This window comes from Thermomyces dupontii, assembly GCF_041956625.1.
Source record: "Thermomyces dupontii strain NRRL 2155 unplaced genomic scaffold VTN31scaffold_4, whole genome shotgun sequence".
NCBI classification, from domain to species: domain Eukaryota; kingdom Fungi; phylum Ascomycota; class Eurotiomycetes; order Eurotiales; family Trichocomaceae; genus Thermomyces; species Thermomyces dupontii.
In genome coordinates, this window is record NW_027192310.1 from 1,531,888 (window position 1) to 1,559,618 (window position 27,731).

The window sequence follows — 27,731 nt, forward strand, 5'->3', positions numbered from 1 at the left end:
CAGTTAGACTCCAGATCGCACATGGATTGGCTCATCATGGGGATTGGATAGGCTACCTGAATGTACAGTATGAAACGGCGAGGCTCAACCTTCCAAAACAATGACGCTTTTCCCAAACAATGCCAAACGCCAGAGTTGCAGCATCATTGAACACTTTACAGGATTAATTTCTCCCTCTCACGCATCTCCTGCTGCGTGATGTAATCAGTTTGCAGGCTAATGTCCGTCTTCATGACAATCTGACCCGGCGCGACCGGGTCATAACCAATTCCCTTCTCGCTCTGGTCGACTGCACCGACGCAATCCACCGTATTTTGCTCACAGTGGTTCTCATGATTCTGCGAATCTCCGGGCTTGCTGGCAGGCCCTTTCCTGTTCCCGCTGTTACTTGGATTACTGGATCCCGACGAGAAGAAAAGCTTGGGGAACATTCGTCTCAGTGGATACTTGAGGAACGGCAAACAGGCGCAAATGATCCCGCAGTCTGCCTCGATAGCGCTCCAGAGCAACGCGTCGAAGGGACCCCAGGTAGGATCCGTGGTCGACACGCTCTTCACCATGGCCTGCATGCGGATAATACTGGTGATACAGACAAACAGCCCCAGCGCGAAGATGAGCATCACCCCGATCTTGCGAGCCAAGTTGAGCTTGAGCCGCGCTAAGACCGGCATCGGCATCATGAACACCCACAGATCGGTCGCTGTGTTGTACCCCGCCCACCACCATCGGAACCAAGAGTTTTTGATGCACCGTTTCGGTATCGACCGGTACCAGAATGCGGAAACGGGTATGCATTGGAAAATCGTTGCAAAGACGTACGCGCAAACTCCGGTGACGATGACGGCAATCGTGATGTAGCAGATCATTCGGAACCTGCGGGTAGGAAACATGCGGAGGTAGAAGGTGAGGAACGAAAGTTTGTTCATGCAGAGAACGACTTTGTAGAGGACCTGGAAGATGTAGAAGAACTGACCACTGTTTAGCATGCATGATGATCCGGGGAGGGCAGTCCTAACCTTGAATGCCATGACGATGTTTCCTCCTGTCCGCGGGATATCGACTTTATGACGCCCAAATCCATAATAAACAGCTACAGACATCAGTAAGAAGTCGGTCTTGTCTCGCAATACAAAACATACCCATATCACCGACGACAGTGTTTGTTATTTGAACAGTCTAGATTATAAGCCGCTCGTTAGTACAGGCCCAACGAACCGGGAACACGGAGAGAGAACAACCATCGACGCAGCAATCAGATAATCGTCCATGAAGAGCTTCTTCCTCGTAATCCGACCATGGGCTACGCGGTAAGTGACCAGCATCAGGGCCATCGAGCACGTCACCGCCGTCACGATGGTGAAGATTGGGCCTTTATCACGGACTGAACCTGTTGAGGTGTCCATGGTGGGTGATGCTCAGAGGAAGCTGAGCAACGCATGAAGAGATCCGCAACCTCGAATATCGTGCTCAAGGAAAAGGGTATCGCCGGATATCGTTACAATTAACCAGCAAAATGGACTGGGAAAACGGTTCACGTCCATGAGCATACCTCCGAGGGCAATATGTTTACAACTGAGCCTCTCAAATGCACAAAATCCGGCAGCCTGTGCTCCAGATCAACTGCCCTGCGGCCATGCATGCATATACATACTATTACTTTACCAAAAGTCATCTGAGGCGAGGCAAGGAAGCAAGCGAAACGATGCGAGCATGACAACCCGCTGGTACAATTGACTTGCCCGCATTACGGAAGGAAGGGCTGATGAATCAGAACTCGGTATTCCGCCAAGTATGTAGGCCAAGTGGCGGAAATTCCTCGCTTGATCTGGCCTCTGGTTGAATAGTATACTTAGTTCGACATATTAGGCCTACTCTTTACTCCGTACTCTGCCTCATTATTTCATAGTATTGTCGAAAGTCCCAAGATGTCTTCAACTTTCTAAACAAATAGAAGTGCGGGTACATCATGCAAGGGATGCTTCGTTTTCCATGGTACTCGGCATGGTTATGCTGACAACATCTCTGGATCCATTGATGCGGAATAACATCGTAGCTCTGAGCGACATGACCGGTCGCCCATACTTTTCCAGGTAGCAATCGGCACCATCCTAACCACAAAAAGACGGAAAGTGTTGATCATAGACTCTTCAATAAACATGTTGCCTCGCCGGAACACTTGGCGAGCAGTTTCCTGATTAAGGATGGATCATGAGTCATGACTCAGCACGACGATCTTGGTCTGTCGATCATCATGCATAATCCGGGGTGGCTTATATACGATTACGGGGTATAACTACTTGTGAGATTAGGGTTTAATCTGAGAGATCTGATACATCAAATTAATTCCTCCCGGAAGCCAACAACCGACGTTAGTTTTCAAGTCTCGACCCAATATTCACAGGCCTGCAGATATGAGGACAAGAGCAAGGGATTTATCAAAGTTCTCGGCAATGGAACGTACTATCCAGAAAGCCCTTGCATTCCGGGGCTTGAGCGTCTTGATCGGAACGATAGAGATCCGGGACTCTCTCTTCGATCGCGATGAAGGGTCCGAACTCCGACAATGATGGATCACCTTGTCTTATGCTTGGCAGGTTGCAGCATTCCCGCATTCATCCTCGAAATGCCAAGGTTCAGCCTCGAGAGATGTCAGTTGTGAATCCCATGATAGTATTGTCCTGTTGTATTTAGTTGCTACCGATGCAGTTGCGCATTTTCCTTGTCGACAACTCAGTATGATTTCTTTCGTGTACTTTAGGAAAGTGTATGGAGTAGACAAATACTAAACTACAGACAGCCTCCCCATGCAATCCGTAATTTTCAAACCATGACGTCTCACGGTCTCACAACTGAAACCGGAACTCTGGATGAGCCTCGCCCAAACCCCCCATCCGCTTTTGCTCCTCCCGAATACTACCAGTACTTCCATCGCGCCAGGAACTCTGCCGCCGATCCCTTCGACGATTCTCCAACCAAAGACAGACAAAATAAACTGACTCCACCACCAGCCCTGCGCATCCAAAGGCAAGGCCAACCCCAAACCCGACGGGATACCGCGGGCTCTGCTCGGCGATGAACACATTCCCCGAGACAAACGCGCCGCAGTTCCCGAACCCGGTCAGCAGGCCCATCGAGACGGTGCGCTTGACGCCCTTTTCTATGTTTGTGCACAGCCAGACCACCAGCGTGGACATGTTGATGAAGGCGCCGGTCGAGACAAAGAACATGCCTGCGTACCGCACGCCGGCGGCGGGGACCTGGTCCAGCTCGATCGTCCATCCGACAATGATGGCGCAGGATCCGAAGACGGTGAAGAGGTACCGGTGGCCGACGAGGTCGCTCAGCCAGGCACTGCTCAGTGTAAGAACGAATGCTGTGGCATACACGGGGACGGTGTGCCATTGAGCGGACACAGCTGTCCAGCCGAGATCTCTCAGGATGGTCGGTTGGAAGGCCACCAGCGAGCTGGCTGTTTCCTCCGCTGCCATGTAGGCCAACACACTGGAGTCCTGTAATCAGCAGGTAATTCCTCGATGTTCGATTATTGCACGTACCATATCCAAATCTTCCAGTCACCCATCATGGGCAAAATTCGGCGGATGCTGATTTCATCGTTCAATACACTGCCTCCGTCTTCCTCCAGACGAGCCCGAAGTAGGGCCTTTTCGTTGGCAGTGAGAAATGTAGCCTGTTCCGGGAACGGAACGATCAAGAACCATCCAAAGGTGCTGACAACGAACGTGATGATGGCCTCCATGACGAATATCCTGAAACCATTAGCATACTACTGCTTTCTACTACTAAATGGCCGATGTTCTCAACCATTGCCAGGCATCCAGGCCGGCCCGGCCGTGGAGTTTGTGCAAAAGAGTCGAAAATAATCCATTAAAGGCACCCGCAGCCATGTTGGCGCTGAAGAAGACGGCGTATCGTCGAAGGAACTCGCGTCTCTTGTAGTAGCAACCTATCAAGTACGCACATCCTTCCATGCATCATCAATATGGCAGCTCGTGCAACCCCACGGAAGCAGCGGCATACCCGGAACGAAGCCAGCCTCAAACACACCCATCAGAAAGCGACAGGCGATCAACCCAGCCGTGGTTTTCGTCAGCCCCTGGCCCAGAGTGACCAGCCCTAGTCCCGATCAGCACATGCGAGAGCTAGAAAGCTGAGGTTAAACATGGACAAACCCCAGCAGAACATGTAGACAATTAAAGTGCGCGGCCCGAATTTCTTGACCAGCAGATTGGCCGGCATTCCAGACACCACGTAGGCAACGGTGAAAATGGTAACGGCAACGTTGTAATCGTTGCCCTTCATATCAAGGGCTTCGGTCATGCCGGCGATCTTTGCATTTCCAATGTTGGATCGGTCGAAGAAGGCAACGAGAAATAGGACCCAGAGTATTGGAATCACTCGCAGGTCCAGTTTCCAGAGCAATTTTCTTTCCAGAGCTTTGTCAATAGTCGGTGCTTGATGAGCTTCATCTTCGCATTTAACTGCATCATGGTCATTTGTCACCATAGCATCGAGACGGGACGTGTCTGTTTTCTCGGGATGCCGCCAAATGTGCTTGAGGAGGCAAGACATGATCACAGTTTGGTGTTTGGGAGCCAGCAGAACTCTGGATACTTATAGAGACGGAACTGGATAGCCCCTCGCGGCAACTTGGGTTAGGGTTCCATCGACTCCGAAGTCCATGCTCTGACACCACTGTTGATGTAGAGCGAATGGGTCTGAACTGGCCATGCCAAAGCAACACTCTCCACTATACGGGTGCCGAGAAGACACGAGAGTTTGCCAACTGATCAGGTTGAAGTCTGGGCATGGTCGACGATTCAAAGTATGAAGATGTAGAGAAGTCTTGGGCCTTCCTGGCCAAGGAATGGAAAAGGTCAATGGACCCATATTCTGCCCGGTCATTCGAGGAAATAAAAGGCAGTGGCAACTGGTAAGAGTCCAGGTACGGAGTACATGTAAGTATATCTGTGCGTTTCAACTCGCTCACGTGGAGATCGACCGAAACGCAGAACCGGTACTTGTCTACTCCGTACGAAGGATGCATTTCTCCGTCGTATCGAGGGCATGCCGCAGAAGAAAAAAAAAAAAAAAGTTCCAGAACGCGCAATCCTAGAGTCCCAACAAATGAAGACAATAACAAGAAAGTTAATATCACGGAAAAACGTCTCAAAAAGAAGCAAAAATGCGTGAAGCCTGCATAGATCCAGAATGTCTAGATTCAGCTCAATTGGTAAGGAGGTCTTCATTTCCCGAGTGGATGCAAGAGAGAGATCGGACCATCGTCAGATTGCATCCCTTGATTCAGACTTGCAGATCGATCCACGTTACCAGGACGCTATCTATCCATTGCCATGATTCGCAGCTCTGGATACATATCAGCCACGCACAAACCTATTCCTTGTTCGGCAAAGATGCGCATATATTGAATGCGTAGAGTTTCGTCAGCTGGAAATCGACCTTTCTCGACTGGTCTTTTGATTCAAGTGGAGTGTGATCCCCAGACTTTCGCTTAAAAAGCGAAGATGCTAGGAGTGATTGTACCATGCCTAGATTATCTGTAGCAGCCGGGCTTGCCAAACATCTGGAAGCTTGAAGTTCGTCTGGTTGTCGAGGTACGGAGTACAGTTTGAGAGCGTCCGCGGGAGAGACATCCGAGACTACCTTGGTATTCCATGGTTTTGTTTACCTGAGGTTTGGGCCCTTGGCGGATTGGATCGATCCAGAGCCTTGGCAACTGGAGATCCAGAAACTGTCACGTGACAAGATTCTTTGGCGCCTGAGGCATCGATCAGGTTTCCGTCCTCATCCATCGACACGGGACATGCTGAGCCAGGTTACCTAATGCTGTAACATACCTACCGGTCAAAAGATGACATTATAATCATTACTGAATTGCTGTTTTATCATTATCTGATCCGATCCAAGCAAGACAAAACACCCTGAATGAGACCATACAGCAACAAAGAAGCCTCATTGTACAACAACAAACAAGCGCCCGGCCTGCAAAGTGACGAAAACGAAACGTAACACTTCCATTCAGATAAGATGCTTCGACCTGTTCCACAGTTAGCCCCATGTTCACAAGCAAACCTGCAGCAGTAAAAGAACAAAACAAGAAACCAAGACGAACCTGAAATAAGCTCTAAGATAAATCACCTGCCACACGCCCAACCCAACGAGCATTCCCATCGTCCCCAGAGAGAACCACTTGACCCGATCGTTCGTCGACTCGTTCGTGTCCCGCATGCGCAGTTCGCGCGCACGGAGGTACTCCATCTCGTACACGATTTCCCCGACAAGCTCCTCGATCCGGCGGAGATCCGCCTCGACCGGTTTCAGTTTCTCCTGGGCTTGGATGCTGGACCAGTCGCGGGCGTCGGCGCCGATGTCCACGTCGAGTTCAATTTGGCGGGACGGGTTACGGCCGGCTCCTAAAAAGAAAAAGTCAATCGTCTTTGATCAGTGTGTGTGTGTCGAGTGCGAACGGGGGTTAGGAAACGTACGGCGCGCATCTTCCAATTTATTCTCAAAACACACGTCAAAGGCAGTATCGAACGACGAGGTAAACGCCTGCCGAGTCTCGCCAACGACATTCTTGGGATGGCCGTGTTCATTGCCCATGGAATCCGTAATCTAAACCACATGGTTCTCCCTAGTCAGCAAGAAAAAAATCACAAATCATCATTCTGTAGAAACGATCTCCACGTACATGCATGTTCAGCACCTGTCCATCCCCCTTATTCCCAGACACAAGCGCCGTCACCACAACCAGCTGGCCCGCGGACACGAAGTTGCGGATGCATCGTTGCGTCGCCGGCTGTGTCGCTGGGACATCAAATTTCAAGGCCGATCCCAGCGAGACCAGAAAACAAAATACTATGCTGAAAATGTGCCTCATGGTTCAATTGGGGGGTTCAGACGAGGCGAATTCCCGTTGTTTGGCCGCTTGAACTCAAGTGCTGGGCTTCGTGGCTTGATGCCAGCTTGCTTGCTGACGGAGCTAAACATTGTCGGATCAACGTTGTTCCGGACCGGCCTCCCGTCTGGCAGATGTCTGGCCTTGGTCTTCTCTTTGATAACGAGACTGTACGGGGTACTCGTACACATTCAAAAGATTTTCAACTTGGGTGGTCAATTACAATCCAAATGAATTTTCATAGTCTATCTGTACATCATCATAAACCATCCAAAAGAAACTAAAATAAACGACAGATATTGCCGAGAAAACAGTCACCAATGGTATCTGGAGGGTAAAAACAACGCCAACAAGACAGAAGAATAAAAGTATAAAATACCAAATGAAGAGGATAAGAACAAAAAAAAAGTACCCGTTTGGAAAGTAACGACCAGAAATCAAACGAACCAAAGTAAAATAATAAGCAAGGAATCGCAAGGCAGGTCGGACCCACGCACTTGCAGGGCTCATGCATTGGCTTTCTTGCCACGCCGGAAGATCCTCTCAAACGTGGAATCTTTCTCTTCCGAGGTCGGCGACCTGATGGGCTCTGGCGGCCCGGTATTGCGAAGGAAGTCGGCAAGGTCACTGGTATCAGTTCGCACTTGAGTCGCTGGACCGGGGATACCCCGGGCACGATTGACCTGGGAAGCATAGCTTGAATCGGCAGGCATGCCCCTATCCGATGAGCCATTGGCGGCCGATGACAGACTAGACATGGATGGCTTCTGCGGGATCGGCGAACTGATCTGAGCAGGAGAGATCGGTGTGTTGCTCGATCGGATCGAGCTCAGGGACTTCTTCGACGAGGGACCTTTCATGTCCACAGAAGGGTTGCGGCGGAACCGAGCCCGAAAGCTTGATCCTGAAGACGACGAGGCCGGCTTGTTGTTCTTGCCACTGAGGACAAACGGCTCTGGAGGCTTGTCATTGTCAGGCGGTGGTGGGACATCGCGCAAGAAGTCCACGAGGCTTTCCTCTTCGCGTTCTTGTTGTTGCTGGTACTCCTTCTCAAGAAGTTCTTCCAGGGCATCATCGTCATCATAAATGGCATACGGATCGGGAACACGGCCCTTCCTCCGCTGCCTCACCTTCGCAGGGCCACTGGACTGGTTCGTGTCAATAAGTGGAGCGCGAGAGTTCACTGACGACGCCACAGATGGCTGCGGCGTGCTGCGCATGGACGCGCTACTGCTGGCCTGGCCACTCTCCCCAGGCGGTCCCTCTCGGATGAAATCCGCCAGCTCCAAAGTCTGATTTCTCGCCGAGATGACCGGTTCACGCGCTTGCAGTCGAGGCTTCTGCTTAGACTTCTTCAATGACTCCTCAGATTCCTTTGCTCTCGCCGCCATACGGGCTGCAACCGACGCCGACTGTGCACTCTTGGCATCGTTCACAGCGGAATGGGAGCGATCTGTGTGCGTCGTCCGCTGACTTCCAGCACCCGCAGAATGCACCGGGCCACGCTCATTTGGTGGCGCCGTCGACCGGATAAAGTCTGCAATCTCCCGCGTCGTATCATCCGAGGGTCGCGCATCCCGAGGTTCAAACTTCGGCCGCGGGCGTGAAGACGAAGCGGAGGCAGATTGTCGCGTCTCAGCCAGCAAATTATCCGGCGGGTGCGCCCGCAGTCCGTTGATGCGCACTCCATCGGGCAATGGCCGAGGCGGTGCGGACACATCCCGTGAACCCGACATGCTTCGGGGAACTTGACCTTCGCCCGGGGGCCCGGTATTCTTCAAAAAATCGGCCAGTTCGGCAGTGTCTGACTCCCCACTGGTAGCGGTGCGAGCAACGTAACGGGGAGATGAGGGCGCCTGATGCTTCGGTCAGTATCTCTCAACGTCCAAACAATATAAAGATTCAGACGTCAAACGAACCTCAATGTTACGCATGTTGCGGGGGGTCAAGGTATAGCGCAAAGTCTCATTGCTTTCAATCAACCTGTCCAGGTCAGATCTGCTGTCTGCGAGATCGCTGCGGAACGACCGGTTAGTGTCGGACGATTTCCGAGGACGGTGAGCGGAAGGAGAATCTCCTTCTGACGGATGAAGGCCAATGAGCCCTTTGAGTTTGGTCGAGACGCTGGACGTGGTTGAGCCAGCAGTCACTGGCCGACGTTCGCTGATGCTCTCTGAACGATGCGATTGGACAGACTGTTGTGATGTCGGCGACACAATCACGCGCTGTACAGCGGCCCTCTCAACACCAGGAGAATGCTCAGCCGGGCTGTGGCGGGCAGAGCTCGTTCCAGGTGCGGCCTGAGGAGCCGACCGAGACGGTGTCCGAGCGCGATGGGCGGTGTCGCTATCATCCGGAGCCGGCTGATAGCGCCCGACATTGTCGGAATAATACGAGGATCCGTGGACGTGACCGCCCATCGGATGCCGGGATCGTCCATCGACAGGAACAGCCTGGGGCTGAGCTGGTTGAGAGGTAGAAACATGGTCCGGTGTCTGGCGGGAAGCAGCAGTCGGCTGTCTGTCCTCTGTCTTGCCTACGGCTTCCTGAGCAGATGTGGACCTGAGGGAACTCCTGGCGGTGGCAGCCTCTTGTGTGGACGATGAGTCATCTGGACGGCCGACCGACGAGGTGTCAGATTCATTTCCCAAAGCAGATGAGGATCCTTTCCGCATGGCGGGTTTACTCGGCTTGCGCTTTGGTCGCTGGGCCGGCAGGCTCGACAGCTTCGGGACCTCATATGTGCCGCGGCCCTCGATCACTTGACCCCCTTCGTAATTGTATACCTGAGGGCTCTGCGGCCCTTTCTGATCCACAGCGGTGGGTTCCTTGAGGTCTGACATTTCCTCTATGAAGCGCGACTTGCGCGGCATCTGGCGAGATTCCCGCTTATTTGCTGGCTCCTGGGTTTCGTCGACCTGCTCCTCATGATGCTCTGAACTGTGGGGTTCCGTCACATCCGGCTGTGCAGATGTCGCTTCGACATTCCGTTCGTCGGTTTCATACATCGTACCCAACGACTGCGGTTTCTTCGCGGATAAATCCCCTTTTCGCGGATCATCCTCGTCAATCAGGGTCGTATCCGGCGTCGCTTCGAACTCATGTGTTCGAGATGGCAGGGACCATGTGCGGGTATGGCGGTTCTCCTTGGCATCATCTGCGGACAGGTTCTCGGGAGATTCGCTAGCTGACGAGGAAACGGGAGTAGGCAGGCTAGAATTCGTAACCGTCATACTCTTTGGCCGCCCTTTGTGGGCAACGGCAACGGTCGCCTCGAGCGGCTGCATCTCGGGCACGGAAACCGCCTGCCGGTTGTCAATGTCGTTGTCATCCTGATCATTGACGGGCAAGGATTCCGAGACCGGTTCAGTGTCATGTTTCTCGCCTTGTTGATCATGAGTAAGATCATGAAGATTCGTATCATCCACCGCATCAACACTGTCCTTACGGACTCTCATTCCGCGGCGAGAAGAAGCATCCTTGGAGTGGGATTGGGAAAGGATCGGACCGCGAACTTTCTTTTTCCACGCGCGCCAGAGTCTGCCGAGCGTGGTGTTCAAGGCCAATTTCTCCAGGTCAGCATCCTCAATCGTAAGCTGTACCGGGAATTCCGAGGATGCGCCAGCCTCGGAAGATTCGCGGCCGAATGCTTGGCGGTTACGGGCATTGTCGGCTGCGATTACGAGAGCATGCTCTGCCAGATACTCGATGATCGCCGTGAGGAAGATGGCGCCGGCCGGAGTGACCGTGCCGGCATGACGGCCAAATCGACGTGGAGCACCACCCGCCTCGTCCAACCCATCCCGGGCAATATACTCGTCCTCTTCGTCCTCCTCCATGTCCCCGAGTCGGGTATACACCATACAACGCAGGCGGGTGAGTTTCCACGAGCGGATCAGGTCGAACTCGGTTGGAGGGCCCTGACCCCCTCGGAAGTCCTCATCATCACCACCGGCGAGGTACTCGCCCAGCTCATCGTCGGCGGCGGCGACCACCTCCTTGGCCAGTCGCGGCTTGAGAACATCGGCAATGGCGGGACGGAGGGCGGACAGGTGGGTGGACTTGGCCGTTGCCAGGAACTGGAATAGCAGATTGTCCAAGAACCCGTTCAGCAGCGCCAGAGCGCTTGGCGTGACGGCGACATTGTCGCCATCTCCTGCAACGCTCTCATCCTGCTCCAGGTTGGCCCTGATGACCTCCGCGGCCGGCGAGGGCGCGACGAATGCAGGCGGCGGTTCTACTGGCGGGGGAGCCATTGGGTTCGACTTGGACGCGATTCCATCGCTGGAGACGCTCAAGCTGCGAGTGCGCCCGAGGGGAGTCGTGCTCCGGTCGTCGTACCGGGACATTGGCTGCGTGCTGGCGGAACGCTCCAAACAGGGGTGTGGCGAGGACATGGTTGCAGCCGGACTTTACAGAGGTCCAGTTGAGGCACTCCGAAATGGCGGGGGGTTATCTGAGGGTCCTGAACAGTGTCAGTCCGTTATTTATTTCCAAGGTCATGCGCTGGACAGAGCAAGTCGGCCAATGGAAGACAGAACGATAAAGTTAGGGGGGGGGGGGGGGGTTTTCGGCGTACCTCATATGCACGGGCATTCAAACATATTGCAACAAGCCTGGCACGCCGAACGAGCTGCACTCTGTACAGAGGCAAAAGAACCTACAATTCAACGAAGCCGCCAGATGCTGGAATATCGCAAGAAGTGAAAACGACCGCGGACAATGACAGTGGGTGACGACTGTCAGCGGCTCAACGGTTCAGGAGGCGCCGGGGCTTCTGCATGGCCATTTGCCTTCGGAGCTAAAATCTCTCTACCCTTGTCTAACCTAACTCGAACCTCGCATGGGCCATGGGTCTTCCCTGGGGTCCATCTGTCCACGATGCTTTGCTTGAATGATTGAATCCCCTCCAAAACCTCCACTGGGCTCCGCTGTCTGCATAGACCGGCGACGGTGCCTGGTTCAGTCTCCAGAAGGAGTTTAGCGTCGCATCGGCGTCGCTGTTGTTCCGGCCGACGTCTGCTCGGACCGGGTAAAATTATCCTGTTCTGGACTCTGTTGTACGTATCAGATGGAGAAACCCTAACTTTTCCGCTGCCCGACATCAATCGGTCTCTTTCCAGAACTAACTTTGATTCAAAGCCACGATGGACAATAATCCCCGGACTACGGAGTACACAGCTATGACTTGTGAATCATGGCGATGACAGGGGGTGTGCAAGTCGGCTTCGAGCATAGTTACCCATTGTACGGAGTATGTACTCGAGTACTCGTACAATACGGAATACAGAGGAAGGAAAGTGAAGAATGGAAGCTCTCAGCCAATAGGATTGATTGTTACGAGTCTTTGTCGCATAAACCAATCATAATTGCCATGGATTCTGTCGTTGCTGGGTAATTACTTTATACGGTATAGCTTACTGGAATCTCCCTGACTCTGCCCAGTGTCCACCGGCCCACCGGTTTTGTCGCAACCTGTTGTTTGTACATATTTGTATTTGTAACATGCGAACCTCTACTGTGGTAGAGCAACGGTGCTGTCCCTGATCCATCGTCGCTCCGATTCATAAAACATTTCGAACGGGATCTCGTATCAGACGGCTGATCATGCGCAAAGCGCCTCGGTTCTCGTGCTAAAAAAGATGTGTGCGTGGAAGCGCGGGGGCCAAGGTATATGTAACCAGAATAGAATTTACTGCATGAATTGCCCGAGAAAATGTACTACTGTAGATGCTCTTGCAGCAGGTTAGCAACCAACAACCCGATTGGAGTTGGATTCGAGACTGCGCATTGACATACATAGGTTATTGGACACGAGCTCGAATCCTCGTTGCGAAAATGTGAAAGCCGCCGATGGTTCAACGTACGCAGCGTCGCAATCCATGTATGTAGTTACTTTACGGTATGAACGGGAGTTCTTCAGCTTTGTGAAGTAGGTACTCCGTACGGAGAACTGTATCATTGATTTCTCTCCGATGGAGCAAACCGCCCAATTGTCAACGAGCGAGGCACGTTCTCAAATGACCCGGGGCCGGGGCCAGGGGAAAAGGGAGGGAGGGGGGCCAGGATGATCGACAGCTGGCATGCATGATGGATCGAGTTTGGAGCCTCCAAAAGACTGGTCAAAGCAAGTTTCATTGGAACTCTCTTGATTCCAGAAACCTCGTCTTGTCTTGTCAGTGCTCTCCCGGGCTTGTTTCAGAACAATAGTAGCCTAGGTACTGTATAGAGAGCTTCCACTCCTCCGCCTGCAGGATTTCAGTCATGTTAATCCAAATCAACTGTTCAAACTGCCAGATCGTCTTTTCAAGTCCGAAATTGATATGCTGAGCTCTGTCGTTGCGGCAAAGTCAGTTGATCATATCATATTGGGAATGACCATGACAGCTCGACACCGACAACGTGGATTATTCCAAAATAGCCACACAGACAGGTCAAGATTGGGAATAATACTGGAGACACAATTTTTGGATCAGAGCTATTTATATGTATTCCTGTCCAAATGCTTCAGGAGATTAGGCTATTTACTCATCCATGATTTTGCAAGCTGCATTATCGTGCTAGCTAGCAAGCTACTTGTCGTTGACCTACATGACAGCGGGTAATTGCAAGTCTCAAGAGAATTAGAATAAAACCCGCATTTTGATTCTCGAATCAGAAGCAGATATCCTATCAAGATGACATGCATCATCCTGCCATTGATCATCAAAGCCAGTAGACCTCCCCACTTCTATGGGTATCTTGTTTTTTCCCCTCGTCTAGTCGTGGTTGTCCGGCTTGTCTATTTTCTGATGCTCAGACAAGGAAGTACATGCATCCCGGCTGGAGTTCTCGGATGCCGTTCTCGGGTAGACGTAGATGTTAGGATGTTCAAGCGCGTACACAATCCCCGCCGCCAGGAAGCTGAGCTCGGTCGGTCGCACTGTGATTTTGCCTTCGGCGACGCGATCCCGCAAGAGACACTCGACTCGATGGAGGGCATCCTTTTTTCGATCGGGCGTCTCGGCGAGCCCTTTCCCAGACAACCGCACCAGCTCGTCGAATTCGTCTGGCATCACCACATTGCGGAACATTCCAATCACGTGCTTGAGCACCTCGTCGAGGTACCCGCCTTGGACTGTCTTGGACTCGAGGAAGGGCGACTGTGACGTGCCGTCCCGCAGCGCCTGCACGTGCTTCTGGAGGACGCTATCGTACTTTTTATTGGCGGAGCTGTGCATGCCATTGATGTATGCGATGAACAGCTGCTTGTCCAGCTCGACCATGTCGCGGGAGTAATCGTCGGGACGGTTGGAGATGTCGGCGATCAGCTTAGCCGCGATTTCCGTGTTCTCTTGTTCCTCCTCGTTCTCCGCAGTGCCCATCAGCTCAAGGTGTTTCATCATCATTTCGTGAAAAGTCATGACCGGCTCGTCTTGCTCGTCCTCACTCTCGGGAAAGTCGGGCGATTCAATATAGGACACCGCAGTGTCAAAGCGAACCGAGTTTCCGAACGAGATGTTGCACTCGTCCAGATGGATTTCCTCGTAATCGTTGTCCTCACCATCGTCGCCACTATCCTCAGAGTCGGACTGCTCGCAGTCGTCTTCGTCGTCGTGGCCGTCATCCGACTGTAGCTCGCATTCAAAGATGTCGATTTCACCGTCCGAAAACGGGTCATCGATCGTGCTCTGGTCCGGAGCTTCGCTGAATTCCACACGCTCCGCGAACTCGGACTCGGATTCGTCGGTGTGATAACCCCATTCATAGTCGTCAAATCCGTGTGATCCGGACCGGGCGAGCCAGAAGTTCGATTTAGGCGTTTGCGGAATCGGAATGCCGGCATCGGGCGCAGCGGTAGAGATATTGGTGATGCTGGTCATCGTCGTGGTGACCGAGGTGCTCAGCACGTCATCAGAGGGGCAGGAGCTGTCGCGATTGATCGTGGCCGCGATCTGCGACTGTGAAAGAATTGTGGGAAGCGAATGCCAGGGGCCTCGTTGCCCGATGATGGTATTCATGGTTGCCATCGTGATGGTGGCGCCCTCGCCAATTGCTCGAGTCCAGACGACAGCTCGAGATTTGGTAGAGGGAAGGAAAAAAATAGAAAGCAAAAAAGTCGTGGGAAGTAGAAATTGGTAAATTCACAGATCTAAACTGTGAATAGGATAATAGGATTTTCAGACAAAAGATACTTGCCCAAATGGACAATAAACAGGGTGATTATTCGGGTGATTGTTGCAAACAATGGAGCGGCTCCAGCCACGAGATGCTTGAGAGCGATCCATGGTGAACGAAGACAGCCAGATCAGTTGTTCAGGGACGGATGGCCGGCGAGCCGAAAACCTTGCAATACTTGGAGAACATGGTGACTTGTAGGGGTTGAGATTCTGGACAAAAAGAAGCGCGATGCACGAGATTCTCGCAACCGTGGCTTTGTGAATCCGTGCTGTAGGACGTTTTGTAAGGATTTAGTCGGTAGAGCGTTGCTTCCGGCTGTGTCTTCGGTTTCGTAGACTCGAAGGAGGAGCGATCGATTTGACGTGAATGCAGCGGGTTTGGTGGCTGCGTGAGTGATGCGTGAATAAACAGGACAAATAAGGCAACGCGCGTGGTGCGTTTGTTAGTTCGCAGGGAGTTAAGAGGTGGAAGCAAAAGCCGATGAAATCGAGCGAGCGAAATCTCGCGTGATTTCCGGAGATCTCCAGAAGCACCTCAATCGCGTGTCGGAAATCAGGTGCGTCAGAGGCCAAGATCGGGGCGCTGATCAAGAAGATTCAGGCCCTGATGGCGGCGAACAGCGGAGTCAAGACCGTGGGCGATGAACGAACGCACGGGGGGGAAGCGAGGGAGCGAGTCGAAAAATACTTTCGACACGGTGGGGTGATTTAAGATCGCGAAGGAAGAGGATGGAGGATCAAAGCGGGCGGAGGGGAAGGATTTGCTGCGGTTATGGCGGGCTGTGGCCATGGATGATGACTCTTCGCTTGCGGAACCCGTCGGCGCAGATTCCGGCCGGCAAACGTCACTTTTTCCCACCAGAAAAACAGTACAGAAGCCTACAATGGGGCGGGTTTTCGATATTCAGTGGCCGCCGAACGACACAATGCCTAACAAAAGAAACAAGACCCTGGTTGCCCCTTCGTATCAGGCAAAAAAAGGGCTTCTTTGGGCGGCAGTGTATTCCAGTCACCCCAAGCTGCGAATCAGCCGTCTATCGGGCGGTTCTGGGGCAGATGGGCCTCGATCAAAAGGGGAAAAAAAAAAAAAAAAAAAAAACTTAAAGTAGCTCATGATACCGATCTCGTTAAATGGCGAACTGATTATATGCCTCGTACTGGAGTCGAAGCTTTGCTGACAGCAAACGCACCACCAGGGACAAATTCTATTGTGCAAGTCTGGAGGAGATGAATGATCAACTCCTTTCAATCGCTTCCAATATTCTTTGCCGGTCGACCCGGGTCGGCTTTCTGCTCGAGCAGCCACTGGCGTCTCGAAATTGAGTCAAAGACTGGATTTTTGTTGACTTTGTTTCACCTCCAAGCACAGATAGCAGACAAACCAGACTGAGCGTCCATACTCTGTGGCATGGCTCTTTACTCGACTAAAAGTCTTGTATGAATGCTTTGAGAGCGACTCGAGGCAACTCATCCAGAATGATACGACACCGTCTCGGATGTTTCCTCGTTTCAGGCGAGCATTGCTCGTCTCCACCGACTGACAGACCAGGCACCGGGTCCCCGACGTGGAAAGAAATTTTCTCTTTCACAAACACAGTCCAAAGCAGATGGCAAAATCATCATCGCCGCATCGAGATGGCTTCATTTACGACTTTGACATGACTGCTTTTCTAAGCGACATGGCAGCATGGCAGCATTCCAATGACCACAAGAGCATTCCTCCCAGCCTTCCCTTTCCGGAGAATAGAGATATCATCACTGAGCCGCACTAGCAGCTCCAGAGGACCCTGCAGGGACAGGAGAAGCGCCAGGCCACTCGACTTGCAAGGCTAGAAGCCCATTGGGAGGTGATGTGAACTCCAGAATCGGTACACTTGATACGACTGCTACTCCAACTCCAACCACTATACTACTACTACAGTGGAGTAGCCAACTGACCCATCGTTCATGACGCTGAGACTGCTCTGGCCGCCTGGTCATGGTTATCGAAATCAAGTTTGGAAGCAATCCGGTGCTTCAAGGTCTGTCTTCCCATGGTTGGCTTTGTGAAGATTTATGGTTTCCAAACCCCATCTTCATGTAAGGAACGGTCATTGGAGCTCCTTCGGAGTCTCGCCCCGCATCGCAGTGCCGAAAAGTGGTCTGGGCTGCATCGGGTATAGTCCATCGCTGCATTCTTGATCGTGGCTTCAGAGTGAGGATACGGGAACCTGGAAGCTGCCTGGTGATCGTGCTGTCCTTTGCCCGTGAGCCGGTCGGCCGCTTCGGTGAGCGAGACGCCTCTGCTCCGTCGGCAGCATTCCTTCGTGTCTTTCTTTAGACAGCATGGAATGCTTCGAAAAAGTCGGAGGCTGGCGCCAGCCAGACGCACTTCAAATAGACGCGCGCTTCTTGTTTGCTTGCTTTGTACCTTTTGCATCTTTTCACAGCTTGTCAAACATCGTTTCTCTGTCCTCAGGTGATTTGCCTCGATTGTCTCTTTTGCATTCGGGTCCAGCGGATCATCCCGGTGCACACCCTCCATCTGACCGTCGGGACCCAGAAAGCCCTAACTGGGATCCGCGCCGGAGTTGGCCACCCTCACCACCATTTGTGAGCAAGACCTCTTATGCCCTGACTCTATTCCCCCCCAAGACTCGGACTGTCTCATCGTATCCGGAAACGGGAAACAAAGGCCCAGATGTTCCCCTCAACTTTTGATCTTTCGTTCAATGATGTATTTAACCAATACGTCAATGCGGACTCGCCTAGTGTCGGCGCGGGCAACAAAGACGCCAACCCGCTCTCTGGTGATCTGGACCCGTTGTTCCCTCTAGGGTCATTGTCTACGAGCGATGGCGACCTCTCCCCATTGGGCTCCCAGCAATTCCTCCAATCGTCTTCCTACCCTTGGCACAAGAGCCCGTGGTGCTCGCAGCGCGAATCACCGTTGCCGCGGCCAAATTCAGGATTTCATGACTCCGTCCATCCCGCGGAGAGTTCTGAGGCCAGCCTGAACCTTGACTCTTCGACCCCTCCAGAGTCTGCATGCATCTTATCAACATCGCCGTCCAGTCCTCCCGAAACACCCAACCGAAAACTGTTCGCGCAAAGATCCTTGGAATCCCTTCAATCTGCTCACCGGCGAGAGGCGAATGATCGTCGCGCCGTGCTGCGCAAACTGAGCTTTTCTCCAAGTCTGCTGCGCGCGGCGCATCTGCAAGCGAGCAAGATGGCCTACCCACAGACCTGGGGCCAGCGATTGCATGGCTACGATCAGCAACTTCGGAGCGATGAGCGACTTCCGCTCTCGCCGCCGCCGTCCGACGTTTTGGTGCAGCAGGAGTGTCTGCGTCGGGACAGTGGTGTTCATCTCCCGGCGGGATCACAGGAGGCTATGATGCGATATCCGTCGCACATGTCGTCGCCGTACCACGCCAACATGTTTGCTCAACCCGCGACCAAGCAACAGCAGCACTTGAGCGAATCTGGATCCGCGGCCCTGGCTACATCCACCCCGCCATCTGGTGATGGTCTGTATCAGCCACCCCATACAACGGAACCGCAACAGATGTCCGCATGGCATGCGGATGCACTTGCCGTCTCTGGCTTGTCATTCACGCCGGAGATGAACGGACAGGACGGACAGACATGGTGGTCATCCTCCTCTTCCGTGCCGACGCGGGCGACGCATGCTTCGCCGGACTCGTACCTTATGCCATCCCTGCAGCCCAAGCAGACTGCCATCCAGAACATCAGCAACCACGCCGATTTCATGCAAGGCGGCCTGATGATCCAGTTCGACTCGCCGTTTGACTTTGCCTCTGGCGACTCATCGCTGAGCACTCCTGCGCCCGGTCTCCATTCGACATCCTCTGCAACACACCTTCCAGCCGCGCAACAGGCATCTTCAACCCCCTCTTCCTCCTTTTCGCGCACACCATACATGGCCACACCGCAATCCTTCCCAACAACACCACCAACACCCCGCGCTGTCGGTTTCCCGATCGCGCTCTCCATCCATGTCGCCGAGGGACAAGAACCTGAACTCGCCGAAGACGCGCGGAGCAGGGAAGACTTCCACCCACCACCGCCGCACGCATAGCCGCAAACTCTCCAACGCGAGCAACAGTGGGCCCAAGTCAGCGACCACGTCCTCCAAGTCCAACTCCTCACAGCAACAACAAAACTCTGGCAAAACCATGGCAGTCTCCTTTGTCAACTTCACCCCCGACGACAGCCACAAGATCCTCACCGGCGTCGCGCCCAGCGGCAGCTCCAAGACCAAGGCCCGCCGCGAGCAAGAAGCGCGCGAGAAGCGGCGAAAACTCAGCGAGGCGGCCTTGATGGCGGTTCGCAAGGCAGGTGGCGATGTCGAGGCCTTGGAAGCTGTTCTGTGTTGACCTGAGCGAGAGAGAGAGAGAGAGAATAAAAAGGGAGGCATCTGTTCTACTATCCTGTACCACTACGGGTCTAGGGATTCTGGTATTAGCTCTGTTTTTTTCCTATCGTCTGATTGTGTTGTGTTTTGCGTCTGGAGTTATAGCATCTGCTCAGCAGCTTGGACCAGGGCGTTGTTGCGTTGGTTTGCTCTCTCTTTACCTGATAGCAGTGTGAGTTTTTGTTGGCGTCCATAGAAGAGCATATCATCATCTTGTTATTTGAGGCCTGTCTGGCATAATAATCAATCATCATTTGTTCAATTAGCATGCGCATCTTGTGTGCTAAACATGCTTGCTATCTGTACCTAGAGGGGTAGTCCTCTTCAATCCTGCCCTATGAAAATAGTCTGTGTGCGAAGATTGCCTAATGCGGAAATCTTTCTCACCCTGCCCTTTTTGGGGCAGGTATGAGCTCACGGCGTTTTGAATGTTTCATCGAGCGAAAGATTCAAGATCAATTCTCGGCTGGACTACTTGTCGATTAACAACTCTAGCGTAGGAAATCACTATAGTATGTAGCCACGTTGACACACTCGTCATTCTGGTTCACAGGGGAGACCTCTTTTTCTGCAAGAACTTGCCGATGTTCCCTTCTCGACATGAGTCGACGGGTGAGACATTAGGAGGTTGATACATGGGATGATGTGTCCAGTGCTAACTTCAGACTCAGATCGTCTCCTTTTCGCCAGCCGAGCGCTGTCCAGACCGTTGAGACCCTCACGGTAAGCGGACGGTTGTCATAGGCGACACGATTGATTTGGAGACAATGGTAGAAGGGGAGTCAGTCGCTGAGGACATTGTCCTAAGGTCTGAGAGACTGGCGGTTCCCAGCAGAGCCGGGCGACAAAGCCCGTGGGAGGCAACGATTGAAGGAGCCTTTTCGCTTGTTCTTGGAGTTTGGGGGAGAGAACTCGTCAGGTTTCAACACCATAGCATCCAAGAGTCATTGTCAAGAACAGGGACAGTCATTGTTCGATGCCTTCATTGATCCTACAGTACCTATAGGTACATAATAGAAGAGGGGAGTCAGCGAACAACAAAGACAAAGCACCGATCAGCAATCGGAATTGTTTTCGGAAACCAGGGATCGGATTATGCAACGTCACTATCGTACATCTCGTCTATCCATTGTGCTGTATCCCATGGAGGGTAGTTGCCTAGTTGTTGCCCTTTGATCCAGACACGCGATGCCAGTTATCGCGCTGCGGACTTGAAACTGGATCAAGTCAAATTCGGGAGCGGTGGGCATCTTGTGATCTCGTCACAAGATAATCCTGTCAAGGACTCAATGCTTCCGTGCTACCGTCTCGACACCGGCGTCCACGACTCCGGCTGCCACTGCTCACTCGGTCCCGTCGGCACACCCTTCGTCCTGTCATTGCTCTCAGCTTGGCCCTCGATGGCATTATGAACCCCGGGCCGCGCAGCAGGCCGTGAGGTATTAGCAGACTGCTCGGCTGGATTGAAAGTCGCATCGCTTGTCCGCGTCGCCGGTGCCGATTGCCGGGTCTGCGGCTTGTCCAGGTACGACGGCTTGCTCCGCCAGCGCTCGTCGGCGAGCTGCGCGAGTCGCTTGATTTCCTGCTGGCGGATCACGTCGCGTTGCTGTTCCTCGAGGCTAGGGGGATCTTGACGCACGTAGCGGAGCCATTGGTGCCATTGGGGCGTTGGGGGGGGGGGGGGGGGAAGTGGTCAGCGCGAATACCAGCATCGGGGCGGGTTGGAGAGACGTACGCGATATCTTGACGTCGGCGTAGTGGACATTACGATTGTACTTGACGATGCGTCGTAGGCGGGGGGAGTTCAGGGTTTCTCTGAATTCCCAGTAAGTATTACCCAGGAGGTCCTGGCCTGCAGCTCCATCAGCATCATCGCCAGCTTGGAAAAAAAAAAAAAAGTAAATAGAAGCACATACCAACCAGGAATGACTTCCGCCATGGCAGCCTCAGACTCTTCCACTTGAACCACAGGCTGTTAATGGGACCCATTGTGTGAACTATGAACGTAAACTGAGTGGCATGGTGAAGCGTGTCCAGCTTAACGGCAAAAGACGGAGATGGAATTCCATCGATGAGATCAGTGATTCTCCTCGGCGGACGTCATCGGCGCGGATGGATCAAGCAATGATGGACCCAGCATCTCACGAACATTCCTGAACACGATCCCTGGATTCAATTTACATTTCAGAAAGGCGAATCAATGAATCCTCCTCGACTCTTCTAGGCCCCAACAATACCAACAACGGCGACGAACGGCCTCCATCCCTTTTCTCCCGTCTGGATGCCCAATCGCCCTTTTATGCCCACCCATCGATCCCCCCAGAATCACATCGTTCCGATCACCAATCTAGCTCATGGCCGACGGCGACACCATGGCGTCGGTGACGTCGTTGGATAAGGACTTGCGCAACTTGCGCCTGTCGAAGTACACCCCGCAGGCCGCGAACCAGGTCCGCGAGTGGATCGAAGAGATGCTCCACGAGAAATTGCCTCCAGGGGATCTAATAGACGCTCTCAAAGATGGAGTGGTTCTGTGCAGGTATCGGAAGAATATGCGCTGGATTCTACTGTCGAGGCTCGGAACCTGCTGACAGTCGCAGGCTGGTCAACCTGGCCGTATCGCCGGGCGTCAAGTATAAGCAATCGACGATGCCCTTTGTACAGATGGAAAACATCTCGCATTTCCTACGCGCCATTCAGATGCCGCCCCTGAGTCTGCCACCGCACGATGTCTTTTTGACGGTCGATCTCTACGAACGCAAGGACCCGGCGCAAGTGCTGCAGTGTCTCGCCGCATTCAGCCGCCGCGTCCACGCCATTCAGCCCAGCAAGTTCCCGCGCTCGGTCGACGGACTCAAAGACAGAGGCGTCGGGCAAAGCAGCCCACCCCCGAAACCTCGGTCTCCGGCATCCCCCATTCCGATCAGCAGCTGGTCGACCAAGGAGGACGAGCTCACGACGGCCCCGGCCTGGAATATCCACCAATACGGTTACATGGGAGGTGCAACGCAGGGCAAACTTGGAGTCACGTTTGGCGCGCGGCGGCAGATCATCAACCCGAATCCGGACGTTCCGAGCTTGGAGGAAAAAGAGCGCAGGCTGCGCGAGACCAAGGCCAACGAGGAACGGCAACGCCAGGAAGCAGAAGCACGGCGGCGGCAGCAAATCGAAGAAGAGGAGCGACGTGCGCAGGAAGAGGAGGAGCGTCGCTGGGCCGAGGAGACGGAGCGGCTGCGGGAGAAGGAGCGACAGGAGATCGAAGAGGAGAAGAGACGGTGGGCCGAGGAACAGCGGCAATGGGAGGAGGAGGAGCGGCGGCGGCTGCAAGAGGAGAAGGAGGCGGAGGAGCGACTGGAGAAGGAACGGCAGCGGACGCGCGCCCTCAGCGACGCGCGCCTGAATGGGCAGTTCCTCAGCCAGTACCAGGCGTCGCAGCGACAGGCGTCTTCCGAGTCGGAGCGCATCAAGGAGCTGGAGCGGCAGCTTGAAGAGGCGCGCGAGCGCGAGCGGCAGTACGAGCGGGAGCGCCAGGAGCTGCGGGCGAAGCAGGCGCAAGCAGAGGGACAGGCGCGAAGTCGCAGCCGCAGCCGCAGCCGCAGTCAACAGCGGCCCGTCCAGCCAAGCTACGACTTGAAATCGCAGGAGGCAGAGCGCAAGCTGCTCCGCTCCGAATGGCAGCAGTATCAGCGCGACTCCGGCCGGACACCGGACCAAGCAGGAACAATGACATCGCCATCAACAGCATCAAGCCCGCCTCCTCCTCCTCCTCTTCCTTCTCGCCCTTTGCCCGAGCCTGGCCAGAAACCCTCGCGTCCCCTGCCGACAACACCCAGCAGCAATGTGTCTTCCACTTCCTCCCCCTTCCAGTCACCGCGCACACATGAATCACGAACCGACCGCTTCCTCGCAACGAACCCAGCACCAACCTCCCCTGAACCCGCCGTCCACCGCCCAGAAGACTACTCCTCCACCGCAGAGATCGACGCGGAGAACCGACGACAAATCGCCGCACAGCAAAAGACAAAAGCGGGCGGCTGGGCCTCGAAATCCCTGCTGGAACGCGAGATGGAGCGCGAGCGGGAGCGTCAGCGCGAATGGGAGGAGAACCAGCGACGAATGGCCGAGGCGAAGAAGTCGTCGTCGACGCTGCCTGCCACCGGCCACCATCCGCAGTTCGAAAACGATAATCAAGGGTCGTTGCAGAATCGGAGTGCTGGGGTGGGCGTGCCGGGTGCGAGGAGACAGATTATAGGCCCTCGACCGCCGCCGTGAGAGAGGCGATTTGAGTGTACGAGTCGTGTTTCTGCTGGCTTAGTTGTATGCTTATACAGGAATTCATGACCAGACTACTTGTTCGTAGAATCTACTCGAGAAGTAGTTGAATTCCATTCATGAACCATCATTATTATTATCATCCTCCAGACAATCTTCCGGAGGGAGAATATCATGCACCATGAACAGCAACCTATCTCCGCTCTCCAGCAACCAGCACCACTCCGCATCCTGAATCGATCTACTGTTCTTATTTCGCCGAATCTCATCCCCCGCCTTGTCCGAGCGCCGCAGATTGCCCGTCTCGACGGCCTCACGCAGCTCGGGCGTGTTGCGCAGCATACCTTCCCGCGAAAGCAGGACAAGCAGGGACTCGAGCAAGATCGACACGCGGGCATTGTCGACCGCGCTGGTGGTGTTGGCGGGATACGGCAGAAAGCACTCCTGCAACTTGCGCTGGGTGAGGTAGGGCTCGTCGGAGATGGGCGCGCTGATGTCGATGAGACGCGAGAGGAGCTGCTCACACAGCGAGCTCTGCGTCCATGCGTCGAACCAGGGCAGCGTCGTGGGGTGGACCATCAGCTGGAAGGCGGGCAGCGACAGATGCCGCACATTCTCGATGAAGAGGTGAAAGAGCTCCTCCGGCTTCATGAACGAGCGCGGCATCACGCGCGACACTTCGGAGAGGATACGGAGGAGGCGCTGCCGGAGCTCGAGAGCTTTGACCCCGCCCATGGCTGCGACTCCGGCCCCGCCGTTCTCAGCATATGGGTCTTTGGCGTCGGAGGCGGCGGCGGCTTTGGCGTGTTCGTCCGCGAGCCCGTCCGCATCGGTCGGCTTGATACCCTTGCGGACTCTCCTGGAGCGCCGTGCGGCAGCCGGGGCGCCTGCGCCCCCTCGGTCCGACTCGTCTGAGTCGTCATCGTTCGCCAAGAGATAGTCGGCGTACTCATCCTGGTCGATGTTCACCTGCGCTCGCCTCTTTGCGCTGGCCTTGTCCAAGATATCTTCTTTCCTCTTGGGCTCCTTGAGCTCGTTCCGGAAAACCTCGCCAAAAGTGTTGACGGCGTTCGGACTGCCATCCGCAAAGATCGCGCGGATAATCCGGCGGTCCGTCGCGTACCCGAACCCTCCGCCCTTGACATACCGGTAGATCAAACTTTCCTTGAGAATGCGCTCACGGGTCCGAGCCGGCGTCACAATATTCGCATCCTCGGCCCAGTCGCGCGCACGCTTCCGGCGCTCGTTCCAGTCCGCCTCGATGGCCTCGCACATGAACTCCAGCCAGACCTGCCACCGGTCCCAGCGCTTGGGATGCAGCACGGAGCAGTTAAACGCCCACCCGACAGCGTGCCAGAAATCATTCGCGCGAGACCAGACCGAGCTCGTCTGCGCCAGATCCAAATTCAGCGGCTCATCGTCATCGTTGTCCCGCGGTGCCGTCAACTCCAGCAGGTCGTCGTTTTTCCTCCGCCGTCTTCCCCCATGCGACGCAAAGTCCGTGAACGCAAAGGCCACATTGAATCTCGCCGAGATAGGTCCCACAACCTGGTTCGTCAATCGAAGCAGCTGGAGCGCGGCACCGGGCGCCTCTTCCTCCTCGCTGGTTTTGGCGCGCGTCGTCGTCGACGGGTGCACGAGCAGCGTCGCCGCAAGGGCGAGATGCTGCGGCGAGGGCACGTATGCGGGTGCGGAAGCGATCGTCCCAAAACTGAGAATGTTGAACAATAAGCTCAGGGCTTGGGCATCTGCCGCGCGTGTTAGCCAAGTAATAATCGCAAGGCGCGTCGCATTACCACGTTAGGTTGACGAACAAAGTTTCTCCTCGAAATAAATGGCACAGTGCTGCCGCAATTCAAATGGGAGTGCTTTAGCTGAGCGGTACTCCCGCCCTTTGCGATCCGAATCTGTCTCCATTGCGAGAGCGAACCGGCCGGGTTCATGCTCCTTGCCATGTTCCATTGAGCCTCTGTAGGAGAAACGAATGCTTATCGATCTGACCGATCTGATAAGAAAATACGCTAATCCCGATCAGGTCAAATTAGATACTTAAGTAATTACTCTAAAGCATTCCACTGCATTCGTCATCTCCCAAACGAAAATCTCAAAATTTCCGAGAAATGGACAATGTCTGATCGTCACTCATTGCAGCATTTGCAGGCCCATCAAAGAGCCGCAGTGGCACAGATAAGTACTCAATAATACATCTTGAGAATCCAATCAAGAAAGTTGTTATGCTCATAACCTCTGGCAGTATCTACCCGAGATATGCATGTCAACATTGTCTATTGAATGGGCGTGTTCCGCAGCCTTGACCCGGACAAGGTTGCAATTACAATTCAGTTTCTGGACCCCCTTCATACCTAACACAGCAGAGAACGTAAAACGAGACGAGACGAGAAATAAATCCGGAGGCAGAACTGAAAGAACAGAGTCAAGAGACCGAATGGGAAAGGAAAACGATGCGAAAAGGAATGGGTGGTATCTGCCGTAATTCAGTCTAAACAAGAAAGGAAGAAGAAACGAATAAACTACTCCTGGGAGGTAAGAATATCATGTTTCTTCGCTCGGATCGTCCGGTATGTTAGAGAAGAGGCCTATGCGCATCCGATGTGACTACAGCCGAGGTCAGCAAAGGGCCAATACCGAGGGCCGATAGACTTACAATCGGGAGCTTCGGAATCACCACGCCCAACGTTGCCAGGAAGTTGATCAGGAAATAAGTCGAGTCATAATGCGTGTAGTGCGTGCTGAGGAGGAAGAGAATGATGGGCACGCTGAGCAGAAATTTCTTGGCCGGAGTGTATTGATCGCCGTTGTCAATCTGCTCCCACATATTGAGATTGTCATATGCGCCGGCGTTGAATTCGAACGGAATGCCTGTGACGTAGTGAAACATAATGAAGGTCACAAACATGTACGTGATGTTGGTGAGCGTCCATGATGTCTCCTGCGAGACGCCAGGGATGATGTCATAAAAGATCTTCAACGCAGCGATCAGAACGAAATGAATGGTCCAGGCACCTATTATACCGTCAGCACAATGTTCCCGTACTCCGCTCGACACGAGACGCTGTTCCAGTACCTTTGGAGTTGACCCAGTTGGCATTCAGGTTCGGCAGGGCGGCCTGGTCACTCATTTGCTCATTCGACTCCGGCGGCTCCTGATAAATAATGCTGCTCGATCTCCTCCGTCGCCCGGACGACCTTGAGCGAGGCATTTTCGAATCCGGGTTCGACCGCGGGGCTCGTCCGTCGACGTCCGGTGAGAAGGAGATGGTTCGGGAGACTAGAAGGGGCGACACTTTGGCGGTATTGTGCGGAGGATTCTGCGCAGGCGGTTTGGAGAGGTGACGGCTAACGCAGGCGACGAGCTGAACTCGTGATACGCAAGTCGTGTCGATTCGGGATACCAAGGAAGAATAGTAGCTTGAAGATTCGCGGACCGGAGAAGGGTCCGATCTGGATGGAGCGTCTGACACAGGAAATTCTCCGGCGTGGGTCAAGTCAACCCGGGAATGCAAAGAACGAACAAAATTCGACAGAGGAGCCAAAATAGAGGAGAGAGAACGACAGTGAGTCTGAGGAAGCAAGCTGATCCGAGGTGGACAGACGAGAGGACAGAGAGCAACACACAGCCGGTGTTTGTCTGGTTTGTCTTAACCTACCACCTACCCTGGCTCTAATTTGTTCTAGCCTGATCCATCTATCCATCGACGTTCCTTCCGATTCCGGAGCAATTATGTAATCAGCTTTCACCATCTTCATTCTTCAGAACTTCTTCCCTCCATATTGTTTGTGTCTTCCGCAATTGAGCCTGAAACGTTCATCCATGCTGAATTGAAGGCCGACGATGTATGAGTTGAGTCGTTTATCTACTGGCAACCACCCATCGATTTCCGTCAGACCTTACGAACATGGGAACGTTGGAAGCCAGTCTTGG

The 27,731-nt window shown here is 53.8% G+C and overlaps 11 protein-coding genes across 11 annotated transcripts; 2 read left to right on the plus strand and 9 right to left on the minus strand.

The window, feature by feature from the left end:
- Nucleotides 1-155: 155 nt before the first annotated feature.
- On the minus strand, nt 156-1,403 carry VTN31DRAFT_5081 (uncharacterized protein; the record flags this gene model as incomplete). The annotated part of the gene is made up of 4 exons (XM_069405541.1): nt 156-968; nt 1,017-1,090; nt 1,140-1,176; nt 1,239-1,403. 4 exons carry the CDS (start codon nt 1,401-1,403, stop codon nt 156-158), a joined length of 1,089 nt encoding a protein of 362 aa, XP_069260594.1.
- Nucleotides 1,404-2,843: 1,440 nt separating this feature from the next.
- On the minus strand, nt 2,844-4,524 carry VTN31DRAFT_5082 (uncharacterized protein; the record flags this gene model as incomplete). Its single annotated transcript, XM_069405542.1, has 5 exons — nt 2,844-3,501; nt 3,555-3,767; nt 3,823-3,982; nt 4,039-4,134; nt 4,191-4,524. The coding sequence occupies 5 exons, from the start codon at nt 4,522-4,524 to the stop codon at nt 2,844-2,846; spliced, it is 1,461 nt and encodes a 486-aa protein (XP_069260595.1).
- A 1,533-nt stretch (nt 4,525-6,057) lies between these two features.
- VTN31DRAFT_5083 (uncharacterized protein) lies at nt 6,058-6,919 on the minus strand (the record flags this gene model as incomplete). Its single annotated transcript, XM_069405543.1, has 4 exons — nt 6,058-6,076; nt 6,152-6,452; nt 6,525-6,654; nt 6,731-6,919. 4 exons carry the CDS (start codon nt 6,917-6,919, stop codon nt 6,058-6,060), a joined length of 639 nt encoding a protein of 212 aa, XP_069260596.1.
- Nucleotides 6,920-7,443: 524 nt separating this feature from the next.
- On the minus strand, nt 7,444-11,334 carry VTN31DRAFT_5084 (uncharacterized protein; the record flags this gene model as incomplete). The annotated part of the gene is made up of 2 exons (XM_069405544.1): nt 7,444-8,793; nt 8,857-11,334. The coding sequence occupies 2 exons, from the start codon at nt 11,332-11,334 to the stop codon at nt 7,444-7,446; spliced, it is 3,828 nt and encodes a 1,275-aa protein (XP_069260597.1).
- Nucleotides 11,335-13,695: 2,361 nt separating this feature from the next.
- Nucleotides 13,696-14,937, minus strand: VTN31DRAFT_5085 (uncharacterized protein; the record flags this gene model as incomplete). Its single annotated transcript, XM_069405545.1, has 1 exon — nt 13,696-14,937. The coding sequence occupies one exon, from the start codon at nt 14,935-14,937 to the stop codon at nt 13,696-13,698; it is 1,242 nt and encodes a 413-aa protein (XP_069260598.1).
- A 2,212-nt stretch (nt 14,938-17,149) lies between these two features.
- On the minus strand, nt 17,150-17,620 carry VTN31DRAFT_5086 (uncharacterized protein; the record flags this gene model as incomplete). Its single annotated transcript, XM_069405546.1, has 1 exon — nt 17,150-17,620. One exon carries the CDS (start codon nt 17,618-17,620, stop codon nt 17,150-17,152), a length of 471 nt encoding a protein of 156 aa, XP_069260599.1.
- A 156-nt stretch (nt 17,621-17,776) lies between these two features.
- Nucleotides 17,777-19,180, plus strand: VTN31DRAFT_5087 (uncharacterized protein; the record flags this gene model as incomplete). Its single annotated transcript, XM_069405547.1, has 1 exon — nt 17,777-19,180. The coding sequence occupies one exon, from the start codon at nt 17,777-17,779 to the stop codon at nt 19,178-19,180; it is 1,404 nt and encodes a 467-aa protein (XP_069260600.1).
- Nucleotides 19,181-21,135: 1,955 nt separating this feature from the next.
- Nucleotides 21,136-21,505, minus strand: VTN31DRAFT_5088 (uncharacterized protein; the record flags this gene model as incomplete). The annotated part of the gene is made up of 2 exons (XM_069405548.1): nt 21,136-21,368; nt 21,433-21,505. The coding sequence occupies 2 exons, from the start codon at nt 21,503-21,505 to the stop codon at nt 21,136-21,138; spliced, it is 306 nt and encodes a 101-aa protein (XP_069260601.1).
- Nucleotides 21,506-21,888: 383 nt separating this feature from the next.
- Nucleotides 21,889-23,788, plus strand: VTN31DRAFT_5089 (uncharacterized protein; the record flags this gene model as incomplete). The annotated part of the gene is made up of 2 exons (XM_069405549.1): nt 21,889-22,055; nt 22,117-23,788. The coding sequence occupies 2 exons, from the start codon at nt 21,889-21,891 to the stop codon at nt 23,786-23,788; spliced, it is 1,839 nt and encodes a 612-aa protein (XP_069260602.1).
- A 117-nt stretch (nt 23,789-23,905) lies between these two features.
- Nucleotides 23,906-25,750, minus strand: VTN31DRAFT_5090 (uncharacterized protein; the record flags this gene model as incomplete). The annotated part of the gene is made up of 2 exons (XM_069405551.1): nt 23,906-25,536; nt 25,603-25,750. 2 exons carry the CDS (start codon nt 25,748-25,750, stop codon nt 23,906-23,908), a joined length of 1,779 nt encoding a protein of 592 aa, XP_069260603.1.
- A 591-nt stretch (nt 25,751-26,341) lies between these two features.
- VTN31DRAFT_5091 (uncharacterized protein) lies at nt 26,342-27,009 on the minus strand (the record flags this gene model as incomplete). The annotated part of the gene is made up of 3 exons (XM_069405552.1): nt 26,342-26,404; nt 26,454-26,812; nt 26,874-27,009. 3 exons carry the CDS (start codon nt 27,007-27,009, stop codon nt 26,342-26,344), a joined length of 558 nt encoding a protein of 185 aa, XP_069260604.1.
- Nucleotides 27,010-27,731: the final 722 nt, after the last annotated feature.